At 42.7% G+C, this 13,314-nt stretch overlaps 1 protein-coding gene across 4 annotated transcripts in view; it reads right to left on the bottom strand.

Annotated features, from left to right (window-relative positions):
* The window catches only part of LOC132402615 (collagen alpha-1(XII) chain-like), a 380,160-nt gene that overhangs the window by 236,820 nt on the left and 130,026 nt on the right, over positions 1 to 13,314 (bottom strand). For all 4 annotated transcript variants that reach the window (XM_059985520.1, XM_059985521.1, XM_059985523.1 and 1 more), the window contains one exon: positions 12,331 to 12,473. In XM_059985520.1, the coding sequence (XP_059841503.1) occupies positions 12,331 to 12,473 (143 nt within the window). The remainder of the gene's footprint in view (positions 1 to 12,330; positions 12,474 to 13,314) is intronic.

The following is a 13,314-nucleotide window of genomic DNA, read 5'->3' as shown; positions in this document are numbered from 1 at the left end:
GCACAACACTTTACAGTGTCAGTGATCAGGGTTCAATTCCCACCTCTGTCAGTAAGGAGCTTATACGTTCTCCCCTTGACCGCGTGGGTTTCCTCCGGGTGCTCTGGTTTACTCCTACATTCCAAACAACATATGGCTCAGGGTCAGTAAGTTGTGGGCTTGCTACGGTGGCACCGGAAGCCTGGCAACACATACGGGCTGCCCAGCGCAATCCTCGCTGTTACAGTGCTGTAAAGTGACTGTGTTAAGCTCTACCCCACCCTGCCAGAAAACAAAGTGTAAATGGGTGTTTTTAAGGCCAATGTTGATAGTTTCTTGATTGCTACAGAGAGGATGGGTGAGTTAAGAGTTCCAAGACAGTAGCAATAGATTGGTGTTGAAAGAAATCAGCCACATTAAAATGTTGAAGCTGAACTGACAAGTTCATTGACCTAATCCTGGTCGTATATCTTTCTGGACACCTCCATTTTAAATGACCAGCATTATTTTGTAAATATGTTCCCAAGTTTGTAATACTCCCCTGGCATCTAGCCAGTCAGGTCCCCTTCTGACTTGTATATCTAAGTAAGCTGATCCCTCATTCTGCTAAACTTCTAGGAACACAGGCCCAGACTGTCCAGCCTCTCCTGGTTTGGCAACCATCAAATCTCAGGGACTAACCAGCTCGATCTCCTTTGGACAGTCTCTAATCCATTTAATCTAATCCATTTGTAGATCAATGGACCAAAACTTTGCCCCTGTATTTTTCCAGCAGCCATGCTTCACTAGGAGTTTGAGAAGATTTAGTATATCACCAAAGACTCTTGGAAATGTCTACAAATGTACAATAGAAATCATTCTGACTAGTTGCTTCACCGTCTGGTGCAGAGGTGCCAATACACAAGATCAAAAGAGGCTGCAGAGGGTTATAGACTCAGCTGGCTCCATCGTGGGCAGAATCCTCACCATCATCGAGGACATCTTGAAGAGGCAATGCCTCAAGAAACAGCATCCATTATTGAGGACCTTCACCAACCAGGACATGCTCTGTTCCCCTTACCGCCATTGGGGACATGGTATCTGAACCTGAAGACACACTCAGCATTTTAGGAACAACTTCTTCCCCTCACCAACACACCTTTGAATGGTTTATAAATAGCAAAGTTAAATAAATAGTGCAAAGGAAAGCAATAATACGATGGAATTTATGGATTTATGGACCAGACAGAAAAGTGATGGGATAGAGGAAGAAGCTATTCATGAATTATTGAGTGTGCATCTGATGGTAGCAGTGAGAAGAGGGCATGTCTCAGAAGGCACAGACATTTTGATTTTCAATGTTTTGGAGCAGATTTAGTGAATTAACATGATTTCTATATTTTTTCCACAATTTACAAGCAAAGAGAGTGATACAGCTACAAAGTATTTATTTACTTTATTCTTATTTTATTTAGTGATACAGTGCAGAGTAGGTCCCTCTGGCCCTTCACTGTGGCATAAAACTCTGGGGAAGTATGGGTGTTAACACTCTGTGACAGAGCTATAAAGCAGACAATGCAGAAGGTAAAACAGAATGACACAATAGACAGCTCATCTCTGAGCTCACCTTTCTTTACATTTGGCCTTTTTAAAGATTAAAGATTAGTTTTATTTGTTACATGCATATCAAAACATACAGTGAAATATGTTGTTTGTATCAAATCAAATCAGCAAAGTTTGTGCTTGAGACAACCTACAAGCGTTACCAAACTTCCAAAAGACATTAAGACATAGGAACATAATTAGGCCATTTGATCCATCGAGTCTGCTCTGCCATTCCATCACGGCTGATTTATTATCCCTCTCAACCCCATTCTCCTGCCTTCTCCCCATAACCTTTGACACTCCAACTAATCAAAAAATTATCTACTTCTGCTTTACTTAAAGATGTGGCCACAACAGCTGTCCGTGGCAAAGAATTCCACCAACTCACCACCCCCTTTCTAAGGAAATTCTTCCTCATCTCTGTTCTAAGTAGAAGTCCCTCTATTCTGAGGCCATGCCCTCTGGAACTAAACTCACCCGCTATCAGAACCATCCGCTAGGGCTTTCAAGGTATCATGGGTTTCACTCATTCTTCAGAGAGTACAAGCCCAGAGCCATCAAATGCTCCTCATATATTAACCATTCAATTCACAGAATCATTCTAATGAACCTCCTCTGGACCCTCTCCAATGCCAGCCCATCTTTGCTCAGATAAGGGGCCCAAAACTGCTGACAATACTCCAAGTGTGGTCTGACCAATGCCTTATAAAGCCTCAACATTACATCCGTCTTCTATTCTAGTCCTCTCAAAATGAATGTGAACATTGCATTTGCCTTCCTTACCACAAACTCAACCTGCAGGGAACCCACACAAGGACACCCAAATCCCTTTGCACTACTGATTTTGAATTTTCTCCTCCTTTGGAAAGTAGTCTATGCCTTTATTTCTTCTACCAAAGTGCATGACCATACATTCTTTACACTATATTCAATTTGTCTTTTCTTTGCCCATCCTCCCAATCTAAGTCCTTCTGCAGACTCCCTGTTTCGTCAACACTACCTGCCCCTCCCCCTAACTTATCATCTGCAAAATGGCCACAAAGCCATCAATTCTGTCACCCAAATCATTGAAAAGAAGCAGTCCCAATTCCAGCCCCTGCAGAATGCCACAATTTACTGGAAGTTGACAAAAAAAATCCCCCTTTATTCCCATTTCCTGCCTCCTGCCAGTCAGCCAATTTTCTATCCATACTAGTATCTTTCCTGAAATACCACGGGCTCTTACCGTGTTAAGCAGCCTCAACGTGCAGTTATTTGTCAATGGCTTTCCAAGCAAACAACATCTACTTTGTCTACCCTGCCCATTAGTTCCAAAAAGAATTCCAACAGATTTCTCAGACAAGATTTGCCCTTGAGGAAACCATGCTGAATATGGCCTATATTATCAAAGTACTCCAAAACCTCATCCTAAATAATTGACTCCAAAATCTTCCCACCCACTGAGGTCAGACTAACTGGCTGCGATTTCCTTTCTTCAGCCTCCTCCTCTTCTTGAAGAATACAGTGACATTTGTAATTTTTGAGTCCTCCACAGCCATTTCAGAATCTAGTGATTCCTGAAAGATGCTCCACAATATCTGTGGCTACCTCTTTCAGAACCCTGGGATATAATCCATCTGGTTCAAGTGATACTGACCTCTGTTGCAAATAAAACAAGCACACAAATTACTATCCCTAATTGTTTGACTTTGGAGAATAGGAGGAAACAGGGCCACCAAGAGAAAACCCACATGATCGGGAGAATGTACAAACCCCCTAGAATCTGAAAGAGATTTGGCATGTCACCAAATACTTGACCAAGTATCCCGACTGGTTGCACCACAGTCTGGCATGGCAGTTCCAATGCATAGGAATGCAAGAGGCCAAAGAGTACTGGCCACAGCCTGGCCCATCATGGGCACTGCCATCTCTACCATCCAGAGGAGACACTGCCTCAAGAAAGTGGTGGTTATCAGTCTATTGTCAAAAATCCCCACCATCCAGATCACGGCCTTTTCTCTCTGCTGCCATCAGGCATGAGATACAGAAGTCTGAAGTCCCGCAGCACCAAGTTCAGGAACAGCTACATTCCCACAGCCACTAGTTTCTCAAACCAAATTGCATAACCCAACCCTACCTCAGCAATGGAACACTACAGACCATTTCTTGCATTACAATGGATTAGTCTCTGTTTGTTTTGCACATTTTTACAAATTCCAACCTATTTCAACAATTGTTAATTACAAAATTAAATGTATATCAAAAAGTTATCGCATATGAGAATGAACGTGTGTGAAATTTAATAGTATTGGTATTGGCAACCACTAGAATGATTTCTTTGGGCAGATGGAAGTCAACAGCAACTCATCTAGGAGAAGGAAAACTCTGATCTAATATCTCCTCTAACTATTTTTCACAGCATTTCCCACACATTCACTACCATACAAAGGCTTTATGCATTTATATAGCAAGGGTATCCAAGACTTTTGCACATTACTGTAGTAATTTTATGTATTGCACTGTACTGCTGCAAAAAAAACAACACAAATATCATGACGTATGAGTAATGATAATACTGATTGGGATACGAGTCTCTGACTGAGAACGGGAAGGGGGCAAGGAGAGGAGAATCATGGCTGGGAAAAGGGGAAGGGAGAGGAGTCGGATTCTGTAATGAGCAATAAACCAATTGCTTGGGATCAGATGACCTTGGCCTGGTGACTTGTAAACTGATAATTTTGATTAGGGTTATGGCAACATAACGGGATAGACCCATAAATATTTCTCACTTGACATTTGCAAGTTATGTCTCTCAAAATCTCCTTGCAGTTCATTCCAGAGATCACATCGGGGGAAATTCTCAGTGCTCACCTCTAGCAGTTTACAAACAACTCCATACAAATTCTCAGTCACCCTGGGTTATGCCTCAAGGAGTCTTAAAAAATTATAGCACAGAAACGGGCCTTTCAGCCCATTCAGTCTGTGCTGGCCTATTTTCCTGCCTAGTCCCCTCGACCTACACCCAGATTATAGCCCTCCATATCCCTCCCATCCATGTACTTACCCAAACTTCTCTTAAATGTTACAATTGAGTCTACCATTTCTCTGGCAGTTCATTCATTCCACACTCGCACAATCCTCTGTGTGAAGGAGTTTCCCCCTCAAGTTCCTCTTGAACATTTCACCTTTCACCCTCAGCCAATACCCCCTGTTTCAGTCTTACTCAGGCCAAGGGGAGAAAAGCCTGCATGCATCCACTATCTCTACACTTCAGCCAGAGGTGGAGTCTCTCACTGAGTTCAAAGCTGACTGGCAACTCCTGATGCCAAACTGCCGTTCCATGGGATTCATCAACCATGTGGAGAGGGGGGAGTCTGCTGCTCTCCATATCATCCTGCCCGGGTCTGGATCCTGGCTTCATATCACATAGACAGCTGGGACACAACATCCATGGCCAACCCAGACCAATGGAGGTCCTCACAGATATCTAATTACAGGCTCATTAGAAAACAACCTCTAACCTGATTCCCCACATTTCCTGACAGATACTGTGGGTTTGTATCACATCACTGAGTTTGAGAGCAGAAAAAGATCTTTAAATAGGGCTTTCCTTTGTGGATTCCACAGCTTAAATGAGCCACTTCAAGTGCACTTTATTTATGAATGGATGTGAACAGAGCTGAAGAGCCCACTAAATCAACATACTTGGGAAAAGAGCTAAATCATTGCATGATCTGAATGCTGAACCGATTCCAGACCTGACAGACTCACTCCCAAAGACCCAACAACTCGTTTCCTCAGTATTATCTATCTACATACAAAGTCAGGAATTGAAACGGTGAGCAGGGTGGGACCAACATTCTGATCTGTGTATATGTCAATGAAAGGAGTATTATAAGAAAGGCAGATGAGCTTAAGCCATGGATCAGCACAAAGAATTATGACACTGTCACCATGAGTGGGACTTGGTTGCAGGAGGATGCAGGACTGGCAGCTCAATATTCTGGGGTTCTGTAGGATTGAATGTGAAAAGACTATGGGCCAGGTGCAAGTTGATGGGACAAAGCAGAGTAATAATTGGAATGGACTAGATGGGCCAAAGGGCCTGCTGCTGTCCTGTACTGTTCTATAGCTCTATGACTCTGTTGCACAATTTGTCTTCTTCTGCACATGGATTGTTTGTCAGTCTTAGTTTAAGTGTAGTTTTTCATAAACTCCATAGTATTGCTTTATTTTCCTGTAAATGCCTGCAAGAAAATTAATCTCAGGTTAGTATATAGTGACATATACACACCTGGGATAATAAATTTACTTTGGCTTTGCAATAGATAGCAAATCTGAGGTTTGATTCAGTCTACTAGTCTTTTGAATATCCTTTTCAAAAGACCTCTGTGGATGCCTTCTACAGCTTTTCTTGAGTTATGGACAGCAATGAATAACATTTCTTTTATCCTTTACAAAAGGCATCATAGAGTACAAGGCCCTAAGATATGGGAGCAGAATAAAGCCATTCAACCCATCGAGTCTGCTCCACCTTTCCATCATGGTTGATTTCTTATCAAACCCATTCTCCTGCCTTCTCCCCTGAAACATTTAATTCCTCAACTATCAACTTCTACTTTAAATGCACCCAATGACCTGGCCTCGACAGCAGTCCATGGCAATGAATTCCACAGATTCACCACCCTTCTGGCTAAATAATTCTTCCTCATCTTTCTTCTAGAGGGAAGACCTTTTATTCTGAGGCTGTACTCTCTGGTCCTGGGGTCCCCCACTTGCTGGCTGCCGCTTGCACACGGGAGGGAGGAACTGGGGGGGACTTTGGGGTTCTAACATTTAACTGTCGTTCATTCTTTGCGGCATTCCTGTTTTTATGGATGGTTGCGATGAAGAAAAGCATCTCAGGATGTATAATGTTTACATTTATCTGACGTTAAGTGTACCTTTGAAACCTTTGATAACAATATGTACTTTGATGATAAATTTACTTTGAACTTTCGATGTATTGCAATGTATGGCTACCACAAAACAACACATTTCATAACATATGCCAGTGATTTTGAGGAAATGTTCCCTCTACATCCACTCTATCCACACCTTTCAATATTCAATAGGCTTCAGTGAGATTCTTCTAAACTCCACTGCGTACAGACTTCGAGCCATCAAATGTTCCTTGTACATTAACCCTTTAATTCCTGGAATCATTCTCATGAATATCCTCTGGATCCTTGCCAATGCCAGCACATCTTTCCCAGGAAGTACAAGGAGTGTAATGGAATACTGCACTAAAATAAAGGGCTGCTCATCAACATATTGGGTGGTGTAGCAGAGCTGAAGGGTGGAATGCCCTATTCCTACTGTCATTTTTTATTGCTTTTGTTTCTCATGGGTCAGCAAGCCCCAAGAAGGGCAGAACCAGAGGAGTTATTGAAAGTGATAAAATGGGGTGTGTGTAGGAAAGACACTCACTAATTTCTATAGATATACCATGGAGAGTAATCTGACTGGTTGCATCACTATCTGGTATGGAAGGGCTACTACACAGGATTGGAAAAAAGAACAGAAGTTTGCAAAGTTAACCAGCTTCATCATGGGCACCAGAGTCCACAGCATGGAGGGCACCTTCAAAAGGTGACATCCGTCATTAAGGACTCCCATCATCCAGGACATGCCTACTCTCAAGGAGGTAGTACAGGAGCCTAAAGACACACATTCAACATTTCACAAATAGATTCTGGGGATCCTTGGTAGACAGCACAGAGGTCTGTGATGTGCGACTCTATTGCCCAAGTATGGTCAGTGCTGATGCCGAAGCAAGTGACTCCCCTATAACAGTCGACACAAGAAAAATTGCAGATATGTAGAATATAGAGGGGTTTCTGTACAGTAAGGACCCTTCAACCTATTAGTCTAACCATTATAAACCATGATCAATCTAACCCTTCCCTCCGACATGGCCCACAAACCTCAATTTTTCTTTCATCCATGTACCTAAGAGTCTTGTAAATGCCCCTATTGTATCAGACTCTACCACCACCCCCAAAACCCACCATTCCCTGTGTAAAAAACCTGCCTCTCACATTTTCCTTAAACTTTGTTCCACTCATCTGAAGCAGATTTCGTTCTGGTACTGAAAAAGTCTTGGAAAAAGTCCACTCTGTCTATGGCTCTCATAATCTTATACCACTCTACCAAGTCACCTCTCATCATCCTTCTCTCCAAAGAGAAAAATCCTAGCTCACTCAATACTCACACTTTGAGTATTGTGTTCGGTTCTAGTCACTTCATTAAAGGAAGGAAGTGGAATCTTTAAAGAGGGTGCAGGAGGTTTACCAGGATGCTGTCTGGACTAGAGAGCACATCTTATGAGGGTAGATTGAGTGAGGGTTAGAATGATCTATGAGAAACTCAAAAGGTTGGCACACCATTGCGGGCCAAAGGGCCTGTACTATGCTGTAATGTCCTGTGTTCTAAAGGATGGCCTTTGAGGCTGCCTGCTGATTATAATCTTGTTTAAGCACTGAGTGTTAATGCAATGCTGTTGTCCATGTATGCCAGCAACATTCTGCTGACTAATATTTATTGGTGACAAGCCCAGAATCAATGTCAGCCTTTGGAAACCTTTGGCACTGGTTGCATACACAGAAATAAATAACACAAGGAGTCTCCAGTGTCTCAGTCCATCCGAGAGTCTTCATTTGTCAAGCCCATTTAAACACAAGCTGAAGTTTTTAATCAACAGATCAGGCGAAACCCAGCCAATTATACAGAAATCTTAACACTTGAGAAAAATAAGTAACTCTAAGATTTATTTTCAAAACTGCAACAGCTAGGTCTAATAAAAATAAACAACCACGGAGATAAGACAAGAAATAATTGAGTGGCTTTGTGCATGTCAGCATGCACATTTCAGCAACAGCTTCTTCACCTCCGACAACACATTTCGGAATGGACAAGCAACCCATGGTTTTTCTCATTGTTTTTCTCTCCACTCTCTTTCTGCACTTCTTACTTATTTTTAACACGTATATCTTAATGTAATTTATAGATTAAAAAATTATTACTTTTTCCACCTTCTTTTTGTACAGTTTGCTGGGGTTTTTTGCACCTTTGTTGTAGGTCTGTCATGTCGGGTGTGGAATTTCACTAATTCTATAGTGTTTCTTGTATTCACTGTCAATGCCTGCAAAAAAATCTCAGGGTTGCATATGGTGACGCACGTGTACATTTTGGGCAGCGGGGTGGAGATACGTCTCTACCAAAGGAGCTGTAAGGTGCTCCTTCCCTCCGCTAGCCTGCAGGTCACCATTGGGTAAGGTGTAGCACCTGCTTAGCCCCCGATCAGGGGGCAGATGGTGGATGATCGTATGAGCAACTGATGCACATCACAAGTCCTGGTTATTCGACCACTGACAGCAGGCAGACAATCTCTGAACAGTATTGATAATGGCTGGGGTCCCCCATCTGGTAAAGACACGGCCCAGTAGAAGGCAATGCCAAACCACTTTTGTAGAAAAACTTGCCAAAAGCAATCATGGTCATGGGACCATGATACCCACATTATACGACATGGCACATAATGATGACGAGAGAGCGCCTGTGGTATGTCAAATGCCGTGTAAACAATATAGTCTTTGGGGTAACTGCACGTCTGTGTTTATACTGTAGGGATCGTTGCTGGCTGCCGCTTACGTGCAGGAGGGAGATGAGCTGGTAGAGTTCTAACATTTAACTGTCATTCATTCTTTGCAGCATTCCTGTTTTCATGGATGTTTGCGAAGAAAAGCATTTCAAGATGTATAATGTTTACATTTATCTGACATTAAATGTACCTTTGAAACCTTTGATGACAATATGTACTTTGATAATAAATTTACTTTCTACTTCTGATGTATTGCAATATATCGCTACCACAGAACAACACATTTTATGACATATGCCAGTGATTTTCAGTCTCATTCGGCACCTTACTCTCCCTCCACCTTCTTGTTTTGACTTTTGCCTGCTTCCTCTCCAGTCCTGATAACGGTTCTCAGACCTACTCTTTATTACTCTCTGCAAATGCTGCCTGTCCTGCTGAGTTTCTCTAGAATCTTGTGTGTGTTAATGATTACATTATTCAGCTTGTGACCCAGAAGCCCAAACCAATACGCTGATGAAATTCCAACATTCCATTGCAGACTGAATTTGGTTTACACAGTCTGGAAGCTGCCAGTTGGTTGTAAAATTCATCTGGTTCTACGAGCTCCTCCGGGGAAAGAAATCTGACATTCTTACTCAATTGGCCTGCCTTATAAGTGACCCAGGTCACACACCGATGTGATTAATATGTCACTGCCTCCCTGTTACAGAGGGAAAGGATGGTGAGTGGTAGTAATGGGTGGATTATGCTAATGTGGTAAGATGGGAGCTTCAGACAAAGCCTCAAAATGCAGACATGGAATACAGCAGTGATAACACCCGAATTTCTGGAACTTCATTAATTATAGTGTGCACCCACTTTTGTAACACAAAACTGAATTTACTGTTGGACCTGTGGATAATTATGTTATTGTTATCAAGACCTAGTCTGTTCCTTAATTGGCAGACTCAATGCTGAATGTTTCCAGGGATGAAAGGGTTAACGTATGCGGAGTTGGCTCCGGACCTGTATTCACTCAATTTTAGAAGAACATGGAGGTGGGGGGGGGGGGGGGAGGGGGGAAGATATCTCATTGAACCCTATCGAACATTGAAAAGCCTAGAGTGGGTGTCAAGGGGATATTTCCTAGATTGGAGGAGTCCAAGATCAGAGGGCACAGCCTCAGAATAGAGGGACATCCACTTAGAACAGAGCTGAGCAGGAATTTCTTCAGCCAAAGAGTGGTGAATATGTGACATTTTTTGCCACAGGCGGTTGTGAAGACCGAATCATTGGGTATCTTTAAGGCAGAAGTTGATAGATTCTTGACTATAACCATATAACAATTACATCACAGAAACAGGCCATCTTGGCCCTTCTAGTCCATGCTGAATGTTTGCTCTCACCTAATCCCACTGACCCACACTCAGCCCATAAAACTCCATTCCTTTCTTGTCCATATACCTAACCAATTTTGCTTTAAATGACAATACCGAACCTGCCTCTATCACTTCTGCTGGAAGCTCATTCCACACAGCTACCACTCTATGAGTAAAGAAATTCCCCCTCGTGTTACCCTTAAACTTTTGCCCCTTAAGTCTCAACTCATGTCCTCTTGTTTGAATCTCCCCTACTCTCAATGGAAAAAGTCTATCTACGTCAACTCTATCTGGAGCATGTCAGACTAGTCAGAGCATGAAGAGATACGGGGAAAAGGCAGGAGAATGGGGTTGAGAGGGATAATATATCAGCCATGATGGAATGGCAGAACAAACTTGATGGGCCAAGTGGCCTGATTCTACTCTCATCTCTTATGCCTCTCACATCCATGTACTTATCCAAACTTCTTTCAAGTGTTGCAATCATACTTGCATCCACCACTTCTACTGGTAGCTCATTCCACACTCTCACCATCCTGAGTGAAGAAAATCCCCTCAGGCTCCCGTAAAACATTTCATCCTTAACAATGACTTCTAGTTCTAGTCTCAGCCAACCTCAGAAGAAAGCCTGCCTGCACTTACCCCATCTATATCTCTCATCATTTTGTACACCTCTATCAAATCTCCCCTCCAGGGAATAAAGCCCTAACATATTCAAACTTTCCCTATAACTCAAGACTTAACAATGTCCTTGTAAATGCCATGAAAATTTCTCACCACCCAATATCACTACGTCAGTCAGGGCACAGGCAACACATATTGATCTTGCCCTTAGTGATTACATTTTGGGAAGCAACAATAACCATCATGGACAGCCAACTCAGCATGAAATGTTCAGCATAACGTCATGAAGCAAAGGGCATGGACTGTGCTCTCCTGTTCTATGATTTGGAGAATCAGTGAAAAAATAACATTAAACTCATTTTCAATAATCTTAAAATTAATAAATTTAACCAATCATAGATCTTTAAGCCTAATTTTTTAATGTTAATGCAGAAGTTGATTTGTTGTCTAAAGGAATAGGAAGCCAATTGAAATGTTTTGTAATGTCCAGGGATGAGAAAATAGTTTGGCAATAATTTTGTAAACACAGGAGATTCAGCAGATGCTGGAAATCCAGAGCAACACACATAAAATGCCGGTCAGGCGGCATCTATGGAAATGAATAAACAGTTGACCTTTCAGAGATGATCCTTCTTCAGGACTGGAAAGGAAGGGGGAAGACAACAGAATAAAAAGCAACACACACAAAATGCTGGTGGAACACAGTAGGCCAGGCAGCATCCATAGCATCTGCAGCACAGAAGGGTCTTGGCCCGAAACGTCGACTGTACCTCTTCCTATAGATGCTGCCTGGCCTGCTGCGTTCCACCAGCATTTTGTGTGTGTTGCTTGAACTCCCAGCATCTGCAGATTTCCTCGTGTTTGCGAGAATAAAAAGGAGGTTGGGTGGGGGGCCTGAGAGGAAGATAGCTAGAAGGTGATATGTGAAACCAGGTAGGTGGAACGGTAAAGAACTGGAGAGGAAAGTGGACCATAGGATAAAGGAAAAGAGAAGAGGTAAGAGGGGGGCTAGAGTGGAGAACTGAAGAGGGGAGAGTAATGGAAAAAATATGACAGAATAGAGAAATCGATGTTCATGCCTTCAGGTTGAAAGTGTTGCTCCTCCACCCTATGTGTCTTTAATTCTCATAATGACATGTAAAAATAAAATAAGCTTCCCATTACCTCTTTCTCTGCAGGTGTGGTGGCATTAATTGGTGCATACAGTAACATATATCCTGAGGCTCCACTGGCCGGTTCCCATCTGACGTTCATCGTGGTCGGAGTAATGGCATAAGTATTAATGTTCCTGACAGTAGGGATAGGGACTGCCAAAAGAAAATCATCGAAAATTATAATCTAACAACAGATCTATAAACTACTTTCAGTTTTCTGGTCAACAAAGTGAAGGGTTCAGAGGGTTAATAAATCACCCATGATAGAAAGATAGAGCAGATACAATGGGCCGAATGGCCTAATTATGCTCCTATATCTTATGGTCTTCAGCTACAATAAATATATTTTAAAAAGTACAATCTCTCCAGAATAAACTGAAGAGATGCCATGAGTCACCCAACAGATACAAGGAGTGATACTGGTCTGTTGATCCATGAACTCACAGTCACGATAAAGAATGTTGCCAGGCCGAGCGGGGCTGAGCGAAAGGGAGAGGTTGGTCAGACCAGGACCTTTTATCCCCCCTTGGAACACAGGAGAATGAGGGACGACCTTAGCGAAGAATTTTAAATTAGCACAGGCTTAGATAAGGTGGAGGGCAACATGCACAAAAAATATCTGGGTCCGAAATATGGACTGTATATTCATTCTATAGATGCTGCCCGACTTCCTGACCCAACCCTCCCCCCCACCCCCCAGCATTGTGTGCGTGTAGCTCTGGGTTTCAAACATCTGCAGAATCTCCTGTGCTTAAGGTGGATGGTGACAGTTTTACTTTCTTCAGGGTAGGGAAGTCCAAAACTTGAACACATAGGTTTAGGGGGAGAGCAGAAAGATTTAAAAGGAGCCTGAGGGCAAGTGTGGGTCAGAGCCTGAGGCCACAGACAGCCTGTCCTGGGGTGGAGGACCAAGTATGCATGTAGGTGGGTGTGTGAGTGGTGGGGGGAGGAACAGGGGGCTTCTTTTGCTCTTATTATTGAGTCACTAGGTGTG

The sequence above is a fragment of the Hypanus sabinus genome, chromosome 12 (assembly GCF_030144855.1).
Source record: "Hypanus sabinus isolate sHypSab1 chromosome 12, sHypSab1.hap1, whole genome shotgun sequence".
Classification (NCBI taxonomy): domain Eukaryota; kingdom Metazoa; phylum Chordata; class Chondrichthyes; order Myliobatiformes; family Dasyatidae; genus Hypanus; species Hypanus sabinus.
The sequence above is the reverse complement of the archived record's forward strand: the minus strand, read 5'-3'. Positions and strand labels throughout refer to the sequence as shown.